This window comes from Pelophylax lessonae, assembly GCF_965119305.1.
Source record: "Pelophylax lessonae genome assembly, chromosome: 2".
Lineage (NCBI taxonomy): Eukaryota > Metazoa > Chordata > Amphibia > Anura > Ranidae > Pelophylax > Pelophylax lessonae.
Window position 1 is genome coordinate 267709898 of NC_138769.1, and position 23264 is coordinate 267733161.

General features: G+C 47.5%; 1 protein-coding gene across 1 annotated transcript in view; it reads left to right on the forward strand.

The window, feature by feature from the left end:
• Window positions 1–23264, forward strand: part of PIK3C2B (phosphatidylinositol-4-phosphate 3-kinase catalytic subunit type 2 beta) — an 858553-nt gene that overhangs the window by 727742 nt on the left and 107547 nt on the right. Inside the window, exons 22-23 of the mRNA XM_082244643.1 lie at window positions 901–1030; window positions 14543–14679. Of these exons, the coding sequence (XP_082100769.1) occupies window positions 901–1030; window positions 14543–14679 (267 nt within the window). The remainder of the gene's footprint in view (window positions 1–900; window positions 1031–14542; window positions 14680–23264) is intronic.

The following is a 23264-nucleotide window of genomic DNA, read 5'->3' on the forward strand; positions in this document are numbered from 1 at the left end:
CAGGGAGCTGCAAAATGCACCTTCACCTTTTGTAGACATAAATTGTTGCACTTGCCCTGTATCCAGGTTATTTGTTTCTTGTGTGTTACCCCCCCCCTTCCCCCGCAGTGCTACCGGCTTCCACCACCATGACGGGGCCCAAGACTGCAGGAAGGGGGTCCACTGCACAACACGTGAAAGGGATCTGCTGCAGGACCGTAAAGGGTCCTGGGACCAGTGGGAGGGGCCGAGGCTGGAGGTTGGGGGACCCATCATGGTTTCTTGCATCAGGGCCCTGGTTCTAGTTAAGCCTCTGATACTATCCCACACTTCTCTTTTAAATACTTTTTTCTTTTTTGCTGCTTTGTCTTCCCGTGATGTGACACTATCTACTTTCTCCAAACCTTACTGAGGGATCAGTAGGCAGAACAAACCTATATCCAGTGATGCAGCCTGCAGCTGCTGGAAGTTCACATTCTTCTCCTCACAATGACTGGCAGCAGCAAAAAGAACAGCTGTGCTGGAGTTGCCACTTACAGTGGGGAAATGGATGGGAACAGAAGGATCAACCAGGTATTTGCAAGAAAGGAAAATATGGATGATGACAAGCATCTGCACACTGGTATAGTGCTTAATTTTGAAGATATATATGGAGAAATTTGGGGGGTTCAATGACACTTTAATAATACTCCCATCCCGACTCAAATGTTTCCTCTTTAATAATCGCTAGCATCTGGAATTGCATGCTGATCGATGCATAATTAATATGTTGTGTGGCACAATACAAGGATTTATTCAAGTTGGAAAACAGTGAGCTGTATCAGTTTATTTATATAGTAAAGAATTTTATGTTGTAATAATTACAGAATAAAACTCCTCATATCCTAATTCACGAAAAAAAAAATGTATTTTCTTTTCCAGTGTGGCGATGACCTCCGACAAGACATGCTGACTTTGCAAATGATCCGCATCATGAATAAAATATGGATTCAGGAGGGTCTTGACATGCGCATGGTAATTTATCGCTGCTTTTCCACAGGCCGAGGGCGAGGTACGTTCAGTGTCTGCATATATCTACTAAATTCTGATAATCCGTTACCAAACAGTAAAGTTTCTAAAGTATAAGCTAGTTTTTTTCCTCAGGATTTGTGTGCAGAATATATTAAGCACCAGCACATCATTTATTTATAGTTAGCAATGTTTTTCTGACTCTCATATATAACATGTACACTACTCAAAAAAATAAAAACTTTGAAAACACATCAGATCTCAAAAGGAAAAACCACCATGCTTGATATCTATACCTATATGGACTGGGTAATGTGTTAGGAACGAAAGGATGCCACATTGTTTGATGGAAATGAAAATTATCAACCTACAGAGGGCTGAATTCCAAGACACCTCAAAAATCAAAGTGAAAAAATAATGCAGCAGGCGAGTCCATTTTGCTGAGATTTCATTGCAGCAGCTCAAAATGGTATTCAGTAGATTGTATGGCCCCCTTGTGCTTGTATCCATGCCTGACAACGTTGGGGTATGGTCCTAATGATACAAAGGATGGTGCCCTGGGGCATTTTCCCCCAGATCTGGACCAGGGCATCACTGAGCTCCTGAACAGACTAAGGTGTACCCTGGCGGTGTTGGATGGACCAAAACACAAAGTATCAGGGGTGTTCTATTGGATTTAGGTCTGGTGAGCGTGAGGGCCATTCAGTGGTATCAATCCCTTCATCCTCCAGGAACTGGCTGCATACACTCAAACCTAGGACCCACTGCAGCAGGGTAGGGTCTGACAATGGGTCCAAGGATTTCATCCCGATACCTAATGGCAGTCAGAGTGCCATTGTCTAGTCTAAAGAGATCTGTGCTTCCCTCCATGGATATGCCTTCCCAAAACATCACTGGCCCACCACCAAACTGGTCATGCTGCACAATGTTACAAGCAGCATAATGTTCTCCATGGATTCTCCAGACCCTTTCACATCTGTCACATGTACTCAGGGTAAACCTGTTCTCATTTGTGAAAAGCACAGGGTGCCAGTGCAGACTTGCTAATTCTGGTGTTCAATGGCAATGGTGAGCACAGTGCACACTAGAGGACATTGGGCCCCTCATAAAGTCTGTTTCTGATTGTTTGGTCAGAAACATTTACACCAGTGGCCTGCTGGAGGCCATTTTGTAGGGCTCTGGCAGTGCCCATCCTGTTCTTCCTTGCATAAAGGAGCAGATATCGGACCTACTGATGGGTTAAGGATCTTCTTGGACCCTGTCCAGCTCTCCTAGAGTAACTGCCTGTCTCCTGGAATCTCCTAAATGCTCTTGAGACTGTGCTGGGAGACCCAGCAAACCTCCTGGCAATGGCATGTTTTTATGGGCCATACTGGAGTAGTTCAGACTCCTATAGGGTCCAGGTATCGCCTAATGCTACCAGTAGTGACCCTGACCCTGGCCAAAGGCAAAACTAGGGAAAACAGTCAGAAAAGATGAGTAGGGAAAACAAATTTCACTGGCCTTCACCTGTAAAATCATTCCTGTTTTGGAGGTTGTCTCATTGTTGCCCATCTAGTGAAGCTGTTGTTAATTTAATTAACACCAAAGCAGCTGAAACTGATTAACAACCCCTTCTGCTGCTTAATTGACCAGATCAATATCCCAAGAGTTTAATTGACTTGATAAAGTGCAATATTTGCACTAGTATTTAAATAATATGTGAAATAACAAGGTGTTAATCATCAAACCAAATGTGTATAAGCATGCCAATATCTTCTATGCAGGATGTGGAAACCTTACAAGCGGATCTGAACAAAATAACGGGGTGGGCAACTACATGGCAGATGAGGTTTAATGTTGAAAAATGTAAAGTAATGCACGTGGGCGTCAGAAACACGAAAGCATTCTCACTGGGGGGGGGGGGGGACCTCTGGGTGAGTCTAGGATGGAAAAGGACTTGGGGGTACTGGTAGACAACAGGCTTGGCAGTGGCATGCAATGCCAAGCCGCTGCAAGCAAAGCCAACAGAATACTAGTATGTTTAAAAAAAAGGTGATTCACTACAGAAATAAAGAGATTATTCTCCCGATCTACAAGACTCTGGTCCGGCCACATCTGGAGTATGCTGTCCAATTCTGGGCATCGGCCCTCAGGAAGGATGTGCTGGAACTGGAGAGAGTCCATAGAAGGGCAACACAAATAATTAGGGGAATGGAGAACATCAGTTATAAGGAAAGACTACAAGCTCTAAACTTATTCTCTCTGAAGAAGAGACGATTGAGGGGGGATATGATATCAATGTACAAATACTGTACTGGCAACCCTAGCATAAGGAACAAACTATTCAGAGAAAGGGAATACAATAAGACACGTGGCCACTCACTAAAACTAGAGGAAAAACGGTTTAACCTTAAAATACGTAAGGGGTTCTTTACTGTCAGAGCAGTAAGGATGTGGAATTCTCTTCCACAAGCAGTCGTATCAGCAGGGAGCATCGATAGTTTCAAAAAACTATTAGATGGGCACCTTAAAGACCACAACATACAGGGGTATTCAATGTACGGTTAACAGCAAACACACACACACATCATAGGTTGAACTGGATGGACTGATGTCTTTTTTCAACCTCATAAACTATGTAACTATGTTTCTCTTACGTCCTCCGACAGTCGCCGCCATCTTCATATTCGTCACAATGGGTATTAGACTTTGCTCCGAAGGAGTAGCTAGGCAACAGAATATGTTAATATAAAAGCTTTTAACATATCCCACCCCCAGGGGGTGGTCCCCTCAGTCAATACCCTCCTACTTCCTGTATCCATACTCCAGTTTCAATGTCTAGCTTGTCAGGAGTAGCTGGATGTCTCTGTGCTGGGGCATTTTGTCTCAGCCTTTCTTTTCTCTTTTGATTTTCTTTGAGTTTTTTTTCTTGCTTTACTTAGCTGTTACTTTTGTCAGCATTAGTTAGTTCTTCTGATGAAGAGGATTCGTGCGGGCTGGGTCTCGGGCTGATTCCCCTGGTCACAGGTTGTGAGTCAGTGGCTTCCCAGCCTGCCTTCGAGCGTTCAGTCAGGTACCGCTCCTGACATTCTGAACGACCCATCCCTGTTCGGTGCAGGGATGCTATGGTGAGGTGGCTACCTCACTGGACGCTGTGCGGTTTCTTAACCCCAGTTCTTCTGCGTCCTGGCTGTGACTCTCCCTGTCACGTGTGCAGTGGCTTGTTCGCCTGTACGGGTTCCCCACGCCATTTATGAGGTAAGTGTATCTGTGTGGGGACCTGTCTGTGTGGGGGGTGTCAGTCTGGGACTGTGTAACCCTGCCTCTGGTCACACTGTTGGTCTCCCTGTCTGCTGGCTGCATTTTGTGGGCTGAAAGGAGGGGGTTATGCTGCACTGTCATGTGTCAGTTTGTGTGATTTTACTTTTGCCAGACTGTGTGCGGAGGGACATGATTGTATCATGTTTGTGCACTTTGCGGCGTCCGCTGAGGCGGTCCGCCATTATTTTACATTGCCTTGCTTTACTGCATGGAGGAGCGGTGTTTCGGCGCCAAATGCCGCCATTTTGGCGGCGATCGCTCCGGCCGCATGGTTAAGCTGTGGGCGGCCATTTTCTTGTAGCCTTCCATAGGCTTTCATAGAGCGCCCTGCATGTCAGCACTTCCTTTCTCCGGAGCGCACTGATCGAGGCAGAAGCAGCAGCGGTCTCTCCAGGTTTTTACCTCCCTATCCCTGTGTCCTTGCCTGAGTTGTACTTTCTCCCTGTGGGGGTCGACTTGTGTGGTGTGTGTGTGTGCGGTGGGCTGCGCTCGCCGCGCTTTTTAAAGGGGCAGTTAACCCTTTATTTTTCCACATACTTTGGGGCATGGATTCTCAGGAAAGCAAATTCCCTGCCACATTGGTGGGAAGCCAGGGGACTGCTGTTTCCTCCCCAGGGGGGGATTTGGCTGCGGTTGTGGCTAACCTTGCTGCTCAGGTGCAAATGCTGGTGGCTGCTCAATCCACTAAAAGGCCCAGAGTTTCGATTTCCTCTGATTCAGAGGGTGATGGTGAGGGGGCTGCTGTGGCGGGGGTCTCCTTGTCGGGGTCCCGTTCCTCCCTGGATCTTGTAGGGTCCGAGGTGGAGGCTGAGGTTGAAGGGGTTGATAATTCTTCCCCGGGCTCGTCTGAAGAGCTTGCACTCATGGACGAATTGGTTGCTTCTATCAAGCAAACGCTGCGATTGCAGGATGAGCCATGTCCCCCTGCTGCCGTGGCGGCTTATGGGACGAAGAGAAGACGCAAAACTTCACAGGTTTTTCCCTGCACTGATGATTTTCAGCGCGCTGTTAAGGAACAATGGAGTAATATACGCAAGCCTTTTGCTGTACCAAGTAGGTTCAAATTGCGTTATCCTTTCACGCCCGCTACTGACGAGCGTTGGTGTGTACCGCCTCCTGTGGATCACGCGATAGCGGTTTTGAATAAATCCACTGCGATTCCTGCTGAGGATACCCCGGTGTTCCGGGATGCCACGGACAAGAGGCTGGAGTCTCTTGCTCGTCATACCTACTCTATTATGGGTTCTATGCTGAAAGCTCTGTTTGCTTCACTTATGGCAGCCCAGGCTGTCGCGAGTTGGACGCAGGTGCTTAGACGCGTTTTGGTGGCTGATTCTGCCCCTCAGGCAACATTGGATATGGTGGATCAAATCCATCAGGGTGTCATGTATTTGTGTGATGCGGACTTGGATATGGTTCCGTTGGCAGCACGTGTACACGGTGTGGCGGTGTTGTCTCGCCGCTTGGTTTGGTTGAAGTGCTGGTCGGTGGACCAATCTTCGCGCAAGACCTTAGCCAATCTGCCCTATGAAGGTTCCCGCCTTTTTGGCGAATCCTTGGATACACTGATAAAGGGGATCACGGGGGGTAAGAGCACGCTCTTGCCCCAATCCCACAAGGCTAAGGCGGCTCCTGGTAAGAAGCATGCTTCCTTTCCGTGGACAGGAAAAGCAGAAATCTGGCCAGTCCGGATCCGCTGCGCACAACAGTGCGGCCTGAAGGGGCGCCCTCACCCGGTTCTGGGGTGGGGGGACGCTTGCTCGATTTTCGCTTCCATGGCTGGCCCGTGTTCGGGACAGGTGGGTTCAGGAAATCGTTCGATCTGGCTACAAGATCGAGTTTCTCTCTCGGCCGGAGAGCAGATTCTTTCCCTCAAATCTTCAACTGTCTCCGGAGCGTTTGCGGGATCTGCACCTAGCGGTGCGGGACCTGAGGGCTCAGGGAGTGGTGGTTCCGGTTCCTCATCGGGACAGATTTCGGGGGTTCTATTCCAATCTGTTCACCGTGCCCAGGAAGGAGGGCAAGGTTCGTCTGATTCTGGACTTGAAGGCTCTGAACCGCTTTGTGCGGGTTCGCAAGTTCCGCATGGAATCCCTGCGGTCGGTGGTGGCTGCCCTGGTTCCGGGAGAATTCATGGCTTCCATCGATTTGAAGGATGCGTACCTTCACATCCCCATTTTCGAGGGTCACCAGAGGTACCTTCGATTCGCCATTGCGGAGGATCACTACCAGTTCATGGCGTTACCTTTTGGTCTCGCTTCGGCTCCGCGGGTGTTTACCAAAGACCGGTTCTGGCCTTATTGAGAGCCCAGGGCATCTCTGTCCTAGGGTATCTGGACGATATTCTGGTTCGGTCCGCGACCAGCCAGGGTCTGGAGAAGGACCTGTCCGTCACGTTGCAAACTCTACAGGAGTTTGGTTGGACGATAAATTTTCAGAAATCGACGCTGGGTCCGTCGGTTCGACTTCCCTACCTGGGAATGATCCTGGACTCAGTCCAGGCGAAGGTATTCTTGCCGGACGACAAGCTCGGGACTCTTCAGGAGGAAGTCAGGTCCCTCAGGGACGTTCCGTGCTCGTCACTCCGGACGTGCATGAGATGTCTGGGGTTGATGGTCTCGGCTTTCGAGGCGATTCCATTCGCCCAGTTTCACACGTGGGGTCTCCAAGCGGAGATCCTGTCCAGGTGGGACGGGCGACCACAATCTCTGGATCTTCAGATTTCATTGAGCCATCGCACCAGAAGGGATCTTCTGTGGTGGCTCCAGTCCCCGACGGTTTTGGGGGGGCAGGTCTTTTCGTCCTCTTTCTTGGACGGTGATCCCCACGGATGCCAGCCTGTCGGGCTGGGGTGGTGTTCTGGGCGTTCTGTCCGCCCAGGGGACTTGGTCGGAGGAGGAATCCCCCCTTCCGATCAACATTCTGGAATTGCGGGCGACAAATCTCTGCCTTCAACGTTGGACGGACAGACTACAGGGCTGTCCGGTTCGGGTGCAGACGGACAATGCCACGGCGGTGGCTTACATCAACCACCAAGGGGGCACCAGGAGTGCCCGTGCGGCTCGGGAAGTAGCCGACATTCTGTCTTGGGCCGAGACTCACGTCCCGGCGATATCGGCAGTTCACATTCCTGGGGTGGAGAACTGGCAGGCGGATTATCTGAGCCGCCAGACCCTGGACCAGGGGGAATGGTCTCTCCACCCGGTTGTCTTTCAGAAGTTGTGCGCGAAGTGGGGTCTTCCAGATGTGGACCTGTTCGCGTCTCGTCTGAACAACAAGGTGAAAAGGTTCGTGGCAAGGTCTTGCGATCCTCGGGCAGACGCGTCAGACGCGTTGGTAGCTCCGTGGCATCAGTACCGACTGATGTATGCGTTTCCACCGATTCAATTGCTGTCCAGGTTCCTTCGCAGGTTGCACTCGGAACGCAGCACGGTGATTCTAGTGGCGCCGTACTGGCCTCGCCGGTCCTGGTACGCGGACCTCGTGAATCTGGCGGTCGACGCCCCATGGCGTCTGCCTCTTCGAGACGATCTCCTGTCTCAAGGGCTGATATTCCATCCTGCTTTACAGTCGCTGGCTTTGACGGCCTGGCTGTTGAGACCAAGGTCCTGAAGGATAGGGGTCTCTCCCCGGAGGTCATTCACACTTTGATCAACGCGAGGAAATCTTCCTCGGGGAAGGTCTATTACCGTACTTGGAAGGCCTATTTTGCCTGGTGTGAGTCCAGGGGGTTTTCACCTCGCACATACTCGGTGTCTAGGGTGTTGTCCTTCCTTCAAACGGGTGTCGACCAGCGTTTGGCGCTGGCTACGGTCAAAAGTCAGGTGTCTGCGCTGGCCGTTCTTTTTCAACGTCCTGTGATGTCTAACTCCTTGGTTAGTACTTTTATTCAAGGGGTGCGACATCTGGTCCCTCCTAGGAGGGAACCTCTGCCTCCTTGGGACTTGAATCTTGTTCTGTCCGTGCTACAACATGCTCCCTTTGAACAGATCAGGAAGATCTCGTTGTCCATGTTGTCCAAAAAAGTCGCCTTTTTGGTGGCGTTCACTTCGGCTCGCAGGGTTTCGGAGCTGGCAGCGTTGTCCTGCAAGTCTCCGTATCTGGTCATCCATCTAGATAAGGTGGTCTTGAGACCTAACCCTTCTTTTCTTCCGAAAAGGGTTTCAGATTTTCACCTCAATGAGGATATTGTCCTGCCTTCGCTCTGCGCGAAGCCCAAACATCCGGAGGAGGTGGAGCTGCATTCCTTGGATGTTGTTCGGGCGATTAGGGTTTACCTGAAATCGACTGAATCTTTCCGCAAGTCGGATTCCTTGTTTGTCCTTCCTGAGGGACCTCGGAAGGGCATGGCGGCGTCGGCTTCTACCATCGCCAAATGGATCAGACAGACTGTTGAACAGGCCTATGCTTTGAAGGGGAAAGTTCCCCCTGTGCCTGTGAAGGCGCACTCTACCAGATCTCTGAGTACGTCTTGGGCCTGTCGTCATGGGGCTTCTGTGGCCCAGGTGTGTAAGGCGGCGACTTGGTCGACCGTGCACACCTTCACAAAATTCTACAGAGTGGATGTTCAGGCATCGGCAGATGCTTCCTTTGGCCGCAAGGTTCTTAGTGCGGCGGTTCCTTAGAGCCTCTTGTATTGGGCTCCTTGGCTGTTTGGGATATATGTTTTTATCCCTAGGTTATTTGTTTTCCTGGGTTATTGCTTCTGTTGAGCAAGTTTTTCTCATGTTGCCCAGCTGGTTTCCTTCCTTTGGTAAGGTTCCTTTCTTTGATGTGGAGACAGCGTTTCCCACCCCTCATGTTTGCACTGCTTTGGGACGTCCCCATTGTGACGAAAATATGAAGATGGCGGCGACTGTCAGAGGACGTAAGAGAAAACGGAATTTTTGTAAAATCTTACCTGTAAAATTCCTTTCTCTGAGTCCTCCGACAGTCGCCGCCCCCGCCCCTCTTTTGGGGTTGGTTGTATACTCTACTGCTATTCCACTGAAACTGAAGTATGGATACAGGAAGTAGGAGGGTATTGACTGAGGGGACCACCCCCTGGGGGTGGGATATGTTAAAAGCTTTTATATTAACATATTCTGTTGCCTAGCTACTCCTTCGGAGCAAAGTCTAATACCCATTGTGACGAATATGAAGATGGCGGCGACTGTCTGAGGACTCAGAGAAAGGAATTTTACAGGTAAGATTTTACAAAAATTCCGTTATTTATATCTAAATTCAAACAAATATGGGAATAGCAGCACTTAAATATATTGCACATAACAATAGAAAATACCATGTATAGAAAATAAATGTGCTTATCCAAAACAACAGTGCTAAAAGAAATCATGAATAGCATCAATTAAAAAAGGGTGTTTTTCAAAAAGGGAAATATTTAAACCAAAGTGAGTCCATGGTTAAATAAATAGATGAAAAAAGTCCAATGCACAAGATAGTGTGATCAGGTGTAGAGTACCAACAACCATTCAGAGGCAATTCTTCCTGTATATAATTGTGAACCTATTTAAATTCACCGTGCTCCACCGCACACAAAAGAGGATCTGCCTCTTACCAGATGGATTGACCTTTGCAGGTCTAACACAGCCTTTTTGCAACTTTTTCATTGCAAGAAAAGAGCTTCTCATCTATGGGATGACACTTTCTTAGCAAAACTTAGCAGTCTCCCAGTTTGGATGGATAAACAACTGCTTATTAACCACTTGCCGACCGCTCACATTGACCATACTGTGGCAAAGTGGTTCGTTATCATCCAGCGACGTAGGTCTACGTCGCTGGACACCTCCGCTTGTGGGCGGCGCGCTCCAGCTGTATTCAGTCACAGCGGGAGTGGGGCCAGGGGAGGAGAGGCGGTGATCACCGCCGCTCTTCCCCGATCGTTTGGGATCGAGTGTGGAGATCCGCCCGCTTATGTAAACAAAGCGGACGGATCTCCTAAGTGACAGGCAGGGACAGATTGCAGGATTCAGCATAGCTGAACCTGCGATCTGTGCCTGTGTCACACAGTCCCCTCCCCCCACACACGTCAGTAAGCACCAGGCATACATTAACCGCTTGATCACCAATAAAAGTTAACCCCTTCCCTGCCAGTGTCATTTTTACAGTAACAGTGCATATTTATAGCACTGATTACTGTAGTAATGATATAGGGTCTGGGATTAAAAGTAGCATTTCAGTCTTTGCAGATGACACCAAGCTTTGCAGTGGAATAACTTCTTTACAGGATGTCTCCAGCTTACAAGCTGACCCCAATGCACTTTTTCATTGGGCAACTATGTGGCAAATGAGGTTTAATGTTGATAAATGTAAAGTTATGCACTTGGGGGCTAAGAATATGCATGCATCATACATACTAGGTGGAGTAGAACTGGGGGAATCCATAGCGGAGAAGGATCTGGGTGTTCTGGTAGATCATAAGCTTAATAATAGCATGCAATGCCAAGCTGCTGTTTCCAAAGCAAGCAAAGTCCTTTCTTGTCACATTGAGCGTACTGCAGAAAAGTGGTTCGTTATCGTACAGCGCCGTACGTCTACGTCGCTGGACTCCTCCCCTTGTGGGCGGCGCGCGCCCGCTGTATTCAGTCACAGCAGGAGTCGGGCCAGGGGACGAGCGGCGGTCATCACCGCCGCTCTTCCCTGATCATCGGGGATCGAGTGTGGAGATCCGCCCGCTTGTGTAAACAAAGCGTGCGGATCTCCTAAGTGACAGGCAGGGACAGATTGCAGGATTCAGCATAGCTGAACCTGCGATCTGTCCCTGTGTCACACAGTCCCCTCCCCCCACACACGTCAGTAAGCACCAGGCATACATTAACCCCTTGATCACCAATAAAAGTTAACCCCTTCCCTGCCAGTGTCATTTTTACAGTAACAGTGCATATTTATAGCACTGATTACTGTAGTAATGTCACTGGTACCCCCAAAAATGTCAAAAATGTCAGTCAAGGGTCCGATCTGTCCGCCGCAATGTCGCAGTCCCGCAAAAAAAATCACAGATCGCCGCCATTACTAGTTAAAAAAAAAATCAATAAAAATGACATAAATTTCCCGTAGTTAGTAGCTGCGATAACTTTTGCGCAAACCAATCAAAGTACGCTTATTGCGATTTTTTTTTTTTTTTTTTTACCAAAAATATGTAGCAGAAAACAAATTGCCCAAAAATGTTAAAAAATTTTAATTTTTACATTTTTTTGGAGGGAATTTCATATAAAAAAATGTGAAAAATATTGTTATTTTTTCAAAATTGTCACTCTTTTTTTTGTTTATAGCGCAAAAAGTAAAAATCGCACAGGTGATCAAATACCACAAAAAGAAAGCTCTATTTGTGGGGAAAAAAAAGAACATAAATTTAAATTGGGTACAGCGTGGCGCGACCGCGCAATTGTCCGTTAAAGTAACGCAGTGCCGAATCGCAAAACATGGCCTGGTCAGGAATGGGGTAAAATCTTCCGGTCTTTAAGTGGTTAAAAATACGCTCATTGAGAATTTTTTTGTCAAAGACATGTAGCTAAATACATTTTGGCCTAAATATATGACAAAAACTGAATATATTGGATATTTTTTAACTGTCAAATTAGAAAAATATTGTTATTTTTTCAAAATTGTCACATTTTTTTATTAATATCGCAAAAAATGAAAAGTGCAGAGGTGATCAAATACCACCAAAAAGAAGCTCTGTTTGTGGGGAAAAAAAGGACGTAAATTTCGTTTGGGTATGGCGTTGCATGACCGCGCAATTGTCAGTTAAATTCGCACAGTGCCGAATCGCAAAAAATGGCCTGGACGTAAAGCAGGAAAATCCTCCGGTGGTAAAGTGATTAACATCAAGCTGTGCTAGCAATCCACACTCCAGCTCGTTGTGTCACACATGAAGAAGGAGGAAACAACTCATTGCGCAGACATCCATAAAAAACGATTTATTGGTATAGACATGTACTTACAAGAAAGAAGGAATATTTAGGCAAATCGGTTACACGCAGCGTCTGGCATCCTTACAGGCAATAAGACTCCAGACCACTAGCTTGACGTACGTTTCGTTCTAATGAACGTAGTCACTGGGGCAACATGACTTGATGCTTAAGGCCCGTTCACATAGGGGCGACGCTACTTTGCACCGCGACCTCCGAGGTCGCGGTGCAAGCAGCGCGCCGCGACCTCGGAGCGGCCGCCACGGACTTCATAACATTGAAGTCTATGGCGGTCGCCTCCTGGTCGCCCCAAAGAAGCTCCGGACCCTTTTTCTAGGTCGGAGCGACTTGTGTCGCTCCTATTAGAACGGGTCAGCAGCTTCCCTATGGGAGGGAGGCGACCTGCAGCGGCCCTACTCTGAATAAAAACTGTTAATTTCATTTTTTTTTAGCAACATTATATGCAGTACATTTCCAACAACACCTAATTATCGACATTAGTCACTGAACTAAAAGGGTTTAGTATCCATCATTGTACCCATTCTCTAGGGCCAGTTTTGGTGGTAGAAGGTTAACTTAACAATATTGTTTTGGGTATTTGGAGAAAACTGGAACAATCCCAGGCAAGCCTAGGTTGAACATAGAAATCATACACAGACGGTATTCTTGGTAGAGGTAACAATTCTGCAACTGTCTTGGTATAAATCTATCATGACTTCTAGTATTTCAAATAAATTGTTATTGTCAATGCAAACATGACACCGGTATTATTTCAGCCATTTGGGTGAACAAGTAAATAAAAAGCTACCTTTTTTTTTGTTTTAGAAATGTGAGAAAATAATTTGGAATATCAGTATTTAATGCCACATCCATTAACTGCTTAAAGACAGCCCGCCGTACATTTACTTCGGCAGGCAGCCTCTCCTGTGCGAACGCCAGGTGCTGGGGGGCGAGCGGGAATGCTGATGCACAGGACGCTAAGAGATAAGAACGGTCAGCTGTTGTAAATACAGCGGACCATTCTTCTCTCTGAAATGATCACATATAGGATCACAGGTCTCTATGACATGATCTATGATCATGTCACAAGCCAATCCCCCATACAGTTAGTAAACACTCCCCTACACTAACACTTAACCCTTTGATCACCTCTAGGTTAACCCCTGCCCTGCCAATGTCATTATTACAGTAACAGTGCATATTTTTAGCACGGATTACTGTAGTAATGTCACTGGTCCCTTCCAAAGTGTCAAAAATATCAGTTAGAGGTCCGATCTGTCTGCCGCAATGTTGCAGTCCCGCTAAAAATCGCAGATCGCCACCATTACTAGTAAAAAATAAATAAATAAAAATTACATAAATCTTTCCCCTAGTTTGTAGACGAGATACGTTTTGGGCAAACTAATCAAAATACGCTTATTGCAATTTTTTTTTGATTTTTTTTTTACCAAAAGTATGTAGCAAAATACAAATTGGCCGAACAGAATGAAATTTTTTTTTTATTTGGGAATGTTATATAGCAGAATGTGAAAATACTGTTTTTTTTTGCTTTTTCAGAAATGTTGCTCTTTTTTTGTTTATAGCGCAAAAAATAAATATTGCACTGGTGTTCAAATACCACCAAAAGAATGCTCTTTTTGTGGGAAAAAAGGACATCAATTTTATTTAGCTACAGCGTTGCACGACGTGCAGTTTTCCATTGAAATAACGCAGTGCCGAATCGCAAAAAATGGCCTGGTCATTAAGGTGGCAAATTCTTCCGGTCCAGAAGTGGTTTATAGGCAACATACACAGGAGCACTATTTTAAAAAGTTATGCATTTCAAACAATTCTAGCTTTTGATATTTGACACCACTATAGTATTCGGAAGCTGTTTGTTTTTTAATGTCACACACCCGCAGTTTATTTTGGGTAGCATAGGGAAGGGTTACACGTTTGGTCAGGTTTTGGTGATGTGTGTTCCCATTAAGGAAACTCTCTGCTCTGCTGCTTCTTGGTTGACATCACAAGATGTAAGGAAACTTATGAGAATACTGACAGCAATATAAACCTGACAGGGGTTCAAAACTTTCACCAGCCTATTCAAGAGATTTTTATGGCTGTTTGTTTCTTACTTGAAGAGATTCCCCTATAGAGAAGGGCTTTACACCAGCAATAAGCCAGTAAAGCTTGCTATTCATGGCACTTCCTTGTTAAAATTGCAAAATAAATGGAAAGTCTTTGTAAGCCATGCTTTGCTTTTTTTTTAATTTTCTTACCATGGTAGATCTAAAGTAGATTGTACAATCAGTGTGTCATGTGTATGGTTAGCTTAAAAAATTGATTTAGTTACCGTCTTTTAGGCATGGTAGAGATGATCCCATCTGCAGAAACCCTGAGAAGGATCCAGGTGGAACATGGCGTGACTGGTTCCTTTAAAGATGGTCCACTAGCTGACTGGTTGCAAAAACACAACCCCACAGAGGATGAGTATGAAAAGGTAATTGATGAGAACTCTGGATTTAAATATTTCAGATTTAGAATACTTTATTAATCCCGAAGGGAAATAATTAAACTATTACTAAACCCACAACAGTAAAATCAGACTGTATATGCAGTAAAGCATGCTTGTTATACTCACTGTGGAACCTAAGGGGCTAATCCTCCGTATTGTGTAAAAGGGCTGCTTGATCCTGTCTTTTCTGATTCTCCCCTTCTTCCACAGTCCCCAATTCATCTCCTGATAGTACAAAGCCTTGGGGGTACGCTGCACATGCTCAGTTTGTTGTGTATTGCTAGAGAGTTGTTGTTTTTTTTTTTCTATGGGAGGGTGCATGTGATCAGCACAGGGCCAATCAGCACTGCCCAGAGAGTCTTGGGACCTGCACCCTTATAGAACACACAGAGGAGAAAAAAAACAAATTATACAAGCTTAACCACTTCCTGCCCGCCCTATAGGCGAATGACAGCGGGAAAGTGGTTGCATTATCCTGACCGGACATCATATTACGGCGGCAGGATAATGCACACTGACACACCGCATCTCCGATCTCGGTAAAGAGCCTACTGACATATGCTCTTTACCTTGTGACCAATCGTGTCCAATCACGGCTGGTCACATAGTACACAGGAAGAGCCCTTGATCTGCGGCTCTCCTGATAGGGGGGGGGGGTCTGCACTGGTAATCAGATCATTGATTACAAGTGCAGACCCCCGGGGGGGTGCCACTAGAACCACCAGGGATGCCCACCCATGACCCCAGGGTTGCCCACCCATGACCCCAGGGATGCCCACTATGGCCACTAGGGATGGCCCCTAATGGCTATATAATAAGCTGCAGAGACCGGAGACCGTCATAATCACCGGAGACGTCGTCGGAGGAGGACCGGAGGAAGAAGAAGAGCAGAAGACCGGAGAGGAGAAGAAAAGAAGAGAGGACAGCAGAAGAGCGGACAGCAAAAGAGCAGAAGACCCCGGAGAGGAGAATACAAGAATAGCGGACAGCAAAAGAGCAGAAGACACCGGAGAGGAGTAGACAAGAAGAGCGGACAGCAAAAGAGCAGAAGACCGGAGAGGAGAAGACAAGAAGAGCCGGATGAAGATTTTTAATACATTTTCCAAAACGTCTCCTGTCGTTATTTCCATACACTGCCTTTTATGTGGTGAATGAGTAGGGGTACAGTGTACCCCATACCCATTCACATAGGGAGGGGGTCCGGGATCTGGGGGGCCCCCTTGTTAAAGGGGGCTTCCAGATTCCGATGAGCCCCCTGCCCGCAGACCCCCACAACCACCGGCCAGGGTTGTGGGGATGAGGCCCTTGTCCTCATCAACATGGGGGCAAGGTGCTTTGAGGTGGGGGGTGCAGAGCTCCCCCTGCCCCAAAGCACCAACACCCCCCCATGTTGAGGGCATGTGGCCTGGTTTGGTCCAGGGGGGTTGGGGCCGCTTGCTCGTCCCCTCCCCTTTCCTTGCCTGCCGGGCTGCATGCTCGGATAAGGGTCTGGTATGGATTTTGGGGGGGACCCCACGTCGGCTACCCTCAAATTCCATACCGGACCCGAAGGGGGGGACCCCCACGCAGTTTTTTTCCATTTTTGGCGTGGAGTTCCCCCCTCAAGGTTCTCACAGTGCAGGTCGCGCCGCAAGTCGGATCCGACTTGCGGTGCGACTTCCATTCAAATCAATAGGCTCCCATAGGGAACCATTGATTTTGAATGGAAGAAAAAAACTTATAACGTGGCTGAACGTACGCTCATCACGTTCAGTCACGTTTAGTCACGTTCGGCTGCGTTTGAAACGCCGGGAAACACACGATCGAACGCAAATAATTGCGTTCTAAAAAAAGTCCCTGAACGCAACTGCCTGCAAATGACTGTAAACGACCATGTGTACATGGACAGATAAGATAACATGGAGCTGCGTTCAGGGGCTTCTGAAAAAAACGCCCAACTGCTCCTAAACGGCCATTTCCAGCGTCCCGTGTACATGGAGCCTAAATGTTCTTGTTTCTCCAAGAAGTCCGGTATCTTCCTATCCCACATTTCTAGCATGTATTGTGAATATAGAGGCTAACGACTGCCAAAACAGATACTTTCTGCACTTGTAGATTATTTAGCTCTACTTGAGTGTTTACATCAGCCTTTCCTAAACGTTTTACCTTGGAGGAACCCTTGAAGAAGTTTGCAGGTCATAGGGAACCTCCACTAAAAATTCTATCTACATACTGTATTATATGTATATTTATATAACCAGTAGGTTTTGGAAAGTTAAACTTAAAGGGTTACTAAATCCAGGACCCTGCATTCACTTTATCTGGTCTCCCACAGTACACCGAACATGGAAATGCATTAATTTTATTAAATATAAACTGCTAAATTTCGTTTCTCTGTAGAAGTTAGAGCATTCTTGTGACTTCTACCAGTGTCTGGTTAAAACTTGTAGAAAGAAAAAAGAAACCTCTCTAGTAATACACACCAAACTGAGCATGTGCAGCTTGTACCCAAGGCTTTGTTCTATCGGGAAATAGTTTGGGGACTGTGGAGAAGGGGAGGATCAGAGAAGACAGGATTAAACAGCCTTTTTACACAATGCACATGATTAACCCCTTAGGTTTCGCAGTGAGTATAACAAGCATGCTTTACTGCATGTACAGACTGATTTTACTGTTGCGAGTTTAGTAATGCTTTTAATCTCACCCCTCACCTATTACAAAATCATCTTCAGTGATAATCATAAAATGAAGTATAAATATGGCCAGAAAGAAAAAAACCGAGAAAATTGCAGTGACCCCTTACATTGGTAGCCAGTGTAGTCAAGAGATCAATCTATTACTGCTCTCTCCTTAAGGAACCCTCAGCAATGTCTGGACGGACCCCAGGGTTCCACAGAACCTTGGTTCAGAAAGGCTGGTTTAGATCATTAGATGGCTCTGACTTTTGTTGATTTTCTGAAATAATATGAAGAAAAATTGTTGCCGTAAAAAATGGACCACACCCCAATGTAGTACAAAACCATAAAAAGAGAAAAAAGATGGGGTTTTGAAGGCCCAAATGAGATGGTCAAAATATATGATGCAACACGGAAATAAAGTTAAAAATACATATTTATTGATAAATTCTGTTCACATAAAAAAGCATGCATAACCATGCTATGAAGACATGACATTTGCCTATTACTACGTTGATATGGTTTTTTTTTCTCTATATATTAGATTGCAACACGTTGAAAAAATGAAAACGATATTTCTCTGTCGCTCATTGACAGATGTAGTCCTCCTTGATTAATATCAACTCGGTTATACTGCCCTCTACAGGAGTAGGACTAGACAGGAAAGAAAACATTCTGGCCACACCCTAGGGGCAGTCCCAGAGGGTATATCCTCTCACTTCCTGCTACAGCAAATCAGTTTTTTTCTGTCTAGTTAGGAGTAAGGACCTAGATTCCTTGCTAGGATCTTCGGTCCTGGCAGGATTTCTTTTTTAGAAATACTTTTTTAGACAGCTTTTTTTCTCCAGTGTTCCTGTGAGATCTTCAAGCAAGTACGCTGAAACTGGGCGACGGGCTGGATGTTGAGATCCAGTGGTCACCCCAGTTCAGCCTACGAGCACGTGCAGGCCATAGCTCCGCGCTGGGTCGGCCGCGACATAGTCCAACTGGACGGGGACTGACCCTGCGAGTTAAACGTCTCGCCTGGACGCCAATGACCAGCAGAGTCACGGCGTCCGTATTGGTCGACAGCCCCCCCACCCCGGTGGAGAGGGGTTCTGTCAGGAGTTGGCGCCCACCTGGTTCCGGTATGGTGAGTAGAATGTTCCCCCTCTCCCCCTGTCGGGTTTGTTGGTGGACGCGGGCCCCTCTCTGGGATGGTCGGACACTCAGTTTCTGGGTCTCCCCTCTATACTATAACAGGTCACAGATCCCCCAATTTGAATGTGATTTTGTGAATAGAAACCAGGAGGCTTGGTTTGGGAGCTGACGATCTAAAGTCACTATATGACTGTAAGGGTGACTGAAGTCAGTGGCAGACTACTAAAAGGCATTACCATGAAGATAGAGGTATCCTACCTGTCATAGTGTGTACACAGGCCGATGCCTATGCCTGAGTACTGCAGCCACAGATCGCTATCCCTCCAGAAAGCCGGTCACTTCCACAGGCCGCACAGCCTCCCGCAGGCCGAGGACACCTCCCGCAGGCCGAGGCATTCCCGTAGGCCGCACAGGCCGAATGCACACCTCCCCCAGGCCGCTGCTAGCTTGCAAGCCGCCGTTATCCTATACAGACCGTAGACTCGTGTCTCCAGCATGGGGGCTGCCATGTTTGAGGTGACCAAACACCTCGTGGAGTAATTGGGAGGCGCCGGAAGGCGTGTAAAGGGGCGGAGCCGCCTCCTTAGCCCAGGAAAAGCAAGCCAAAGACTTCCTGTCTGTAACAGACAGTGCTGGAAGCAAGTTGATAAGAAACTTCTGTGCATCAGGTGAGCCTTGGGGTCTCTCTCTCTCTCTCTCTCTCTCTCTCTCTCTCTCTCTCTCTCTCTCTCTGAAGGGTCCAAGCAGGTAGACTGAGGGGCACTATTGCGCTGGGGGACTAAGTTAAAAAAAAAAAAAAAAAAGAAAAATGTTTTTTTTTTTTTCTCTTGCAATTAATTTTTTTGTGTTTGCTGGCCAGTGTCTTGTTACATGAACCCTGCCACACATGTATCCCCACCTGATCCCCTCGGGGTGGCTGCAGGACCCTCCAGTACCCCATTTGTGATGATGCATTATCAGCAGTTTTGGAGTCTTTGGTATCCCGGGTGGAGGTAGCCTGTCAGGGACGGGGGTCAAGAAGAGCGACCCCTGCCTACCCCTATGTCATCTGATACTTCAGATACGGATTCTGAGCTGGTCATTGCAGCCCCTTTTCTGGGGTTGTTGTCTCAGGTACGGTCTTCTCAGACAGTTAGGAGGACGCTTCTGCCTCCGCCATAGCACAAGAAGCATTGGTGGAAGGTCGCCCGAGGGGGTCCCGACCCCGCGCCCACGGCCTCCCGCCCTGGCGGTGGTGCTCACATCGCCCGCAACTCCCGCGAACCCACACTAGTTGTGTCTGTCCGGGAAACCTTAAATCTTGAGGTTACACCGGCAGAGGTAGCGGAGACTCATATTCCTTTTTTTGGTACTAGCAAGCCTACCAAAATGGGGTCGTCCGTAAACGAGACCCTGCTATTTCCAAACGCATTGCTAGGCGCTATCATTTTGAGGAATCCCTCATTACAAAGATGGACGGTACCACCAATAGTGGACTCACCGATTTCCAGACTAAATAAAGCCACTGTTATCCCGTTGGATTGACAGAATGGGCCCCACCCATCTCTAGGGTGGGGGGACGTCTTCACCGGTTTCCGGATCCAGGGCTTTCCAGAATCCCGGATAAAGGGGTTCGCAAGGTCATATGGTCGGGATACAAGATCGAGTTTCGATCACTTCCACCTGTGCGATTCTTCCCTTCCAATATTCGACATCCCCAGGTCGCTTAAAAAGCTTGGCGGGGGACAGCTGGATGCAACAAGCAGTGGTAGTTCCCATTCCTTGGAGGAGTTCTAGTCGAACCTGTTCACAATGCCCAGGAAAAAGGGCTAGGTGCGTCCAATTCTGGTCTTGGAAGAGATGGAGTCCATCCATACAGTGGTGGCCTCCCTGCATCAGGGGGATTTCCTGGCGTCCATAGACATTTAGGATGCCTATCTTCATATCCCCATCTTCGCAGGACATCAGCGTTTTTGTTGCTTTTCCCAAAGATCATCCCTGGTTCCCACCAGGAGACTGAACTATCTGGGCCTAATTTTGGATACATCCTTGGCAAGAGTGTTTCTCCATGCGGAGAAACTCCAGAAGATTGAGTCAATGATTCGGATGTTGCTGTCCGTCAACTGGCTGGGATTGATGGTCGCCTCTTTAGAGGCAGTACCGTTTGCCCAGTCTCATACCCGAATTCTCCAAAGAGGAGATTCTTCTCATATGGAATCGGAATCCCGATTCCCTGGACAATCAGATCCGATTGAGCGAGCGGACCAGGGAGGCTCTGGTCTGGTGGCTTCGGTCTCCGATGCTCAGCCAGGGGAAGTAATTTCTTCTGATAAATTCCAGGTTACCGATAAATGTGTTGGAACTGAGAGCGATCAGACTTTGTCTGATTTACTGGACCGAGCAGCTCCAGGGCAGCCCGGTTCGGATCCAATCGGACTATGCCTCGGTCATGACTTATGTCGATCACCAAGGGGCACCAAGAGTGCCCTGGAGGCCATAGAAGTGGCCAACATTCCTATTGGGGGAACAGTTGTTCCAGTTCTCTCCACAATATTTATCACGGGGGTGGACAGGCAGATTATTTCAGCCGTCAGATTCTGGATCAAGAGGAATAGTCTCTTCATCCAGAGGTATTTCACTAGCTGTCCCTTCATTGGGGCACCCCGGAGATGGATCTGTTGGCAGGTTGGCTCAACAGGGCTCGCACCCGCGATCCTCTAGCGGACGCAGCAGACGCGCTGAGCGCCCCGTAGGGGAAGTATCAGCTACTGTATGTCTTCCCCCTTCTCAAGTTACTGCTGAGATTTCTCCGCCTGATAGAGGTGGAGGGAACTCCAGTTATCCCGGTATTCCAGGCTAGCCTCGTCAAGCTGGGTACGCCGACTTGGGCAAGACTAGTCACGGACGCTCCTTGGAGACTTCTTCTCAGGGAGGATCTGCGGTCTCAAGGACCGATCTTCCATCGTGCTTTACAGTCGCTGGCTTTAACGGCCTGGCCATTGAGACCCAGGTACTGAAGGACAAGGAATTGTCAGCTTCAGTTACTCCTACTCTAATTAAAGCAAGAAAAGCGACTTCCAGCAAAGTCTATTATCGCACATGGAAGGCTTATATTGCGTGGTGTGAATCGTAGGAGTTTTCCCCCACGTACCTATTCGGTGACCCGAATCTTGTTTTTTCCTGCAAAAGGGGGTTGAGCAGAAACCATCCTTGAGCACTATCAAGGGTCAGGTTTCAGCGTTAGCAATCTTCTTCCAGAAGCCTCTGGCTACTCATTCCTTGGTGCGGAATTTCATCCAGGAGGTGCAGCACTTGGCTTCGCCAGTGCGCACGCCCTTACCACCCTGGGATCTTAATTTGGTGTTGTCGGTTCTTCAGAAACCTCCCTTTGAAAATATCAGGGAGATTCCCTTGCTTACATTATCCCAGAAGGTGGCCTTCTTGGTGGCTATCACTTCTGCACGCAGGGTGTCAGAACTGGCTGCATTATTGTGTCATTCCCCATATCTGGGGATTCATAGGGATAAGGTAGTTCTTCATCCGAAGTCATCTTTTTTTCCTAGAGCCCCATGCACGCGTGCAGATTGTCTGCGGACTTTTGTCTGCAGGCTTACTAAAACCATATAATATGATGTCAAACCTAAACACTTTTAATTTGTATGCAATCCGGCAGGCCCTTGCACTACATAGAAAAGGTAAGTCTGCAGACGGAGGTCTGCGGATGGTCTGCACGTGTGTATGGGGCATAAGGCGGTTTTCAGACTTTCATCTGAATGAAGATATTGTGCTGCCTTCCTTGTGTCCTAAGCCCAGTCATCCTCGGGAATGTGCATTGCATTCCTTGGATGTGGTTCGGGCAATCAGGGTATACCTGAAGACTACGGAATCGTTCCGTAAGACGGATTCACTTTTTGTGATCACGGATGGCCCCAGAAAGGGGTTGCCTGCATATGCCGCCACTATCTCCAAATGGATTAGACAGACGGTGGTACAGGCTTATTCTATTAAGGGTCCGAATCCTCCGTTCCCTGTTAAGGCGCACTCCACTCGAGCGCTTAGTACTTCCTGGGCCTACCGCCATCAGGCGTCAGTGGTCCAGGTGTGCAAGGCGGTTACCTAGTAGTTGGTGCATACCTTTACAAAATTTTATAAAGTTGATGTGATGGCATCGGTGGATGCCTCATTTGGCCGCAAGGTTTTGCAGGCCGCAATTTGAGGAGACCGGTGGTCTACCTCGAGGGTTTTTTTCCGTTGGAATTTCTGTTGAGTCTCATCTTTCGATTGATGAGCCTTTTAAACTTCTAGTTGGCACCGGTTGGGCCTTCTAGATTGGATTTTGATTTCCATTTTTCCACCCCTCATTTGTCGCACTGCTTTGGGACGTCCCGAGTTGATATTAATCAAGGAGGACTACGTCTGTCAATGAGCGACAGAGAAAAATGGATTTTTGTAAAATCTTACCGTAAAATCCTTTTCTCTTAAGCTCATTGACAGACGTAGTACCCGCCCCTCGTTTTTGAGTTGGATTGGGTTAAATTCTCTAAACACTGCTTTGTGACATAACTGATTTGCTGTAGCAGGAAGTGAGAGGATATACCCTCTGGGACTGCCCCTAGGGTGTGGCCAGAACGTTTTCTTTCCTGTCTAGTCCTACTCCTGTAGAGGGCAGTATAACCGAGTTGATATTAATCAAGGAGGACTACGTCTGTCAATGAGCTTAAGAGAAAAGGATTTTACGGTAAGATTTCACAAAAATCCATTTATTGTACATGTGTATTTATTGTATCACTTTTTCAT